The 4,123-nt window shown below is 40.7% G+C and overlaps 1 protein-coding gene across 1 annotated transcript; it reads right to left on the bottom strand.

The window, feature by feature from the left end:
• Positions 1-1,029: 1,029 nt before the first annotated feature.
• camk2n1a (calcium/calmodulin-dependent protein kinase II inhibitor 1a) lies at positions 1,030-3,787 on the bottom strand. Its single transcript, XM_072255136.1, has 2 exons — positions 3,415-3,787; positions 1,030-2,189 (listed from the first exon to the last, which is right to left on the bottom strand). The coding sequence occupies exons 1-2, from the start codon at positions 3,581-3,583 to the stop codon at positions 2,119-2,121; spliced, it is 240 nt and encodes a 79-aa protein (XP_072111237.1). The 5' UTR covers positions 3,584-3,787; the 3' UTR covers positions 1,030-2,118.
• Between the last annotated feature and the right edge of the window lie 336 nt (positions 3,788-4,123).

Here is a 4,123-nt window from a genome sequence, read left to right as displayed (position 1 = left end):
TCATTTATTTATTTGAATGAAAATTAAAGGTATAACGAAGGAAGACCGAGCACATCGCCTTGATGTTATTGCACAGCATATAATTAGAATTCAGTTAACGGGATTTAAAATTCAATTACCCTTCAGTATTAATCACACGCTTAAAATCAATGTCATCGTGCCACTGCATCACTGTCAGAATACGTATTAATTGTTTGGGGGTAGAAAATCAAAGCTGCGCCTCGTTTATGTTGAGTGCTCTTCAGAGCGAGAAGATAATAATCTGAGATTTCATTCATTTCCGGTCATTTTGCTTCTCCCTCCAATTATGTTCCGATTCCTTACTAACCTCAAATTCTTTGAGATACATCACTTTTGTTACCGGGCAATGTTTTCAGTGTTGCTAGGATTAATTTAGATAAGGGTATTTGAAATAAAATCCATTTTTCCAGGAAATGATTAGAGATCCTCAATGACAGTGGGATATGAGCAGCGATGACACGACCTTCCCTGAGTTCATGTGTTAAATTGGGACCCTGCAGGCGACACGATCCCTTTGCACGTAGACTGGTTAGGCTCCCACCCGAGCCGATGTTTTAATGCCAGTTGTGAATGAGATTCGAGCTCGATGAATTGTTCTCAAGGATTAGTATTTGGTTACTGATGGGACACCACTCAAGACTGTTAGTCCAGGCTTTCTTTTAAGGAAGAAGTGGCTGGGTGGACCAATATACTCCTATAATGAAGTATACAAATGTGCACAGCCATAAGCGGTTCAGTGAAAAGTCACGTTGGCGCCAACTGCAGAAGTGAACCTGATTATAAAGAAACAATCGTTCTTCTGCAGAGAAATTCTGATTTATGGAACGTGTAATTATAACATCGGTAGTTGTACGAACATGATTGGTGTATACCGCAAAATCTATGTATTGTTCAACTAATTCATTCATAGACAACGGAGAAGAATGAGAGAAAAAAATCAATACTTGTCCATACAGCCTTTAACCATTTATTTATTCACCAAGTACAGTGAAAATGGTCATAAAATGTACAATGATTCATTCTTAGAATGTCATTACAATTTTTTTTTTGCTCTTATATACCTTGGAATGATATCTTCGTTTAAAATTACGCATCATGTAAACATGCACAGATAACGAGAATAAGCTTCATAAAAGGTTACAAAATTAAATTAAAAAACACAGCTTCAAAAGAGTCCAAAAAAGAGAATAGTTAATGTTAACAGCGCATTATTTTAAACTTCTTAAACAGTGCATTAGTATTCCTTAAACCTTTAAATTTCACAAATCCATCCAGCAATGCTTATTCACTATATATATATATTTTTAAATACAGATTTTAGCATTGATGTTTGCAAATAAAAATAAATTAAAGAAACAAATAAAAGACTAGGAGGTTCATAAATAACATTCAATAAGTCTCTTTCCAATACTGACACAGGTTAGACCAAAGTCAATCAGTCTTTCAAGTCAATGGATCCTGTCTATACATCCTTACCAAAAATACAAACATTTTTAATGCAATACATTACATAGACTAGCATTTGTTTTACAAAGATTTAGATATAAAAATACAAGTACGAAGAATTCCATTAGAAAGAAGCGTGCCAAACTGTTAATGACTGTTGGCATCAATATTGGCACTGTGACCGGAAGCTCATGCAACAAGATGAATTAATTTTTTTATTTTTATTTTGATGCAAAAAAATTCCTTCCTTTCCGCCCGTTGTCTCTTGCTTTCATCCTTTCCGCCATCGAGTCGGTTTTGCTGACTGCCATTGTCTCCGATATCGGGAGTGTTCGTGGTAAAGTCTGTGGAAAATTCGGAAATGCACAGCTCCCCAATCTCGGTGCATTGGCTTTGAGAAGACGGTGTTGGGTTGACCTGGTACTCCATTTCTGTGCGTTCGCTTGGTCTGAAATTCTGAAATGGACAGCTACTTGATCGGTGTGTGCCTTGGACAATGGTGCTGATATTCACAGCTCCTCAATTTGTGTGCATTTGTTTGGATTGGAGATTCGTCAGCAAGACCCAAAATCTCTCTGGACAATCCATAAACGCATGCACAGCCCCAAAGTGCTTTCAAAAGTTTGGGAGTCAGGGTAGCGCTCTTTCAGCTTACACTCCAGACGAGGTTTTGTCTCCCCTCCCCTTCAGAACATCATCTATTCTGTCGTCTTCGATAACAACTGCAAATTAATTACAAACAATTTAGAGTCTGTACACAGCTTCCCCCCTCAACAGCGCTAGGCAACACCTTCGGACTGAAAACATACCAAAAAGGCGACGCCGGACCAAGAAGCGACAATCATCGCGCGCAGGCATTGCTAAATCACATTTCACCAGTCTCCCCTCCCAGTCAGAATTAACAAACCCCTCCGTAAGACTGACCCTAATTATTAATAAGAGTCGTACTTATAAAGACCGCATGGAAATGCGGTGCCGTCTGTAAAATTATTAACAAATGATCGAAAAATGTAGCGAAAAGATCTTGCGTTGCAACATTAAATTGTGCATTGTAATTACTAAATAAAACTGCTTAGTACTAGCGCCATGGTTTGCACTGTATTTAAATAATAAAGGGAATTAAATAATTATTGTTTTACAAGTAAATGATCAAATTGAATGTTGCACGTTCTCTTCGGTTACTGAAATGTGGGTCGAGTTTATCATGCGAGATTCTAGTATACCTTACGATTTATTCATTTTTTTCTTCGCTTTGATTTGTTTACATCTTTGATTTCACATAATGAGATATATGTCAAAGAGGCGATGTACTTTAAAGGTTAATTTTATCTTGCCAAATAAATCTATTTGCGCAAAATGCGTCTAAATATTGGGACGATGTCGGACGAAGAAAGAAGGGCGCCCGGACAAATCCTGGATCAAGACCTGCGGGAGACTAGCTGGAAATTATACCGACTAGCGTCTAAACCATCCCAGCCTGCAAAATGAATTGACCCTTATGAAAATTGACATCACAGGGGAATGAATGACCGGGCGGGTGAATTCAGGTGAAAGACTGTTATTTCTCTGGGAAAGCCACATTATGGAAATCACGTCGCATTTTCATTCAATGCTAATTAGAGTTCAGACAAACAATGATCGCCGAACGCAGATCACTCCCCCCCCCCACGCCCCCAGCCTCGAAAAATAATACAAATGAAAGAAGTGGGATACAGGTCGTGAGGTTTCTTACTTGCAAAATTCTGCCGTATACCGGAGTGACGGAGGGTTGTTGCATTTTTACCAATAACGATAGGTAAACTTTGTTTCCCGCTCGGGCAAAAGATGAAAAGCAATTTACCCCCAATTTACTGACGCGTTATAAACCAAAGACAAAACAGAATTACAGCTGAAATGGCAGAAGATGGCAACCGCATTGAGAGGAAAGTGAATGTCTCCACTTTTTACCTCGCTTGGCTCTGCCAATCTGTCCCAGTTTGGGGGGTCTCTTGGCCTGGGAGCCCCCGAAGAAGGTGTTGGTGTCCTGGAGGCGACAGCTGAAAGAGAGCTGACTGACTTCATTCTCGCTGCCAAAATGAGCCATCTTCTCTTCACTGTAGGGCAGTATCTCCGACATAGCGCCTCCAAGAATGGAAAGAGCTGAAACCAAGCGGCAACAAGAGACACGGAGAAAGAAAGAGAGAAAAAAAAACAGCTCCCAGAAAAAAAATAAAACACCGATTGAAGGTGGCTCACGCCAGTGGGGCTACAGCGGCGCTTCTCCGGGTAATCCTGGTCAGGTTGTCAGCGGCTGGGCGCTTGTCACTGCTCTGGAGGTGCTGCCTTGTGAGCCTGTTTGCAGAGCTCTGGAGAGAGCCGGGGACCCCAGCACCAACATAAAGGAAACCCAGGCGGAAGAATGAAGTCATCCATCCGGGGAAGAGGTGATGCAGCCCAGTCTAATTATCATCACTCTCCTCCTACTCGGGCTTGGAGAGGAGAGAGTGACATCAACCGGCGGTGCCAGAATACCAATTACACGCCGCACTATACCAAGTCTTTTTATGGAGAGAAGGCATGATGAAGGTTTCTTTTTATTGTGTAAAACATGCCCACGGGGGAAAATTCTCACATAACCTTTCGCCTAACTACAACCTTTAGCCTAACTAGACTATGT

This window comes from Mobula birostris, chromosome 4 (assembly GCF_030028105.1).
Source record: "Mobula birostris isolate sMobBir1 chromosome 4, sMobBir1.hap1, whole genome shotgun sequence".
Lineage (NCBI taxonomy): Eukaryota > Metazoa > Chordata > Chondrichthyes > Myliobatiformes > Myliobatidae > Mobula > Mobula birostris.
Note: the sequence above shows the minus strand (reverse complement) of the source record. Positions and strands in the feature narration are given on the sequence as shown.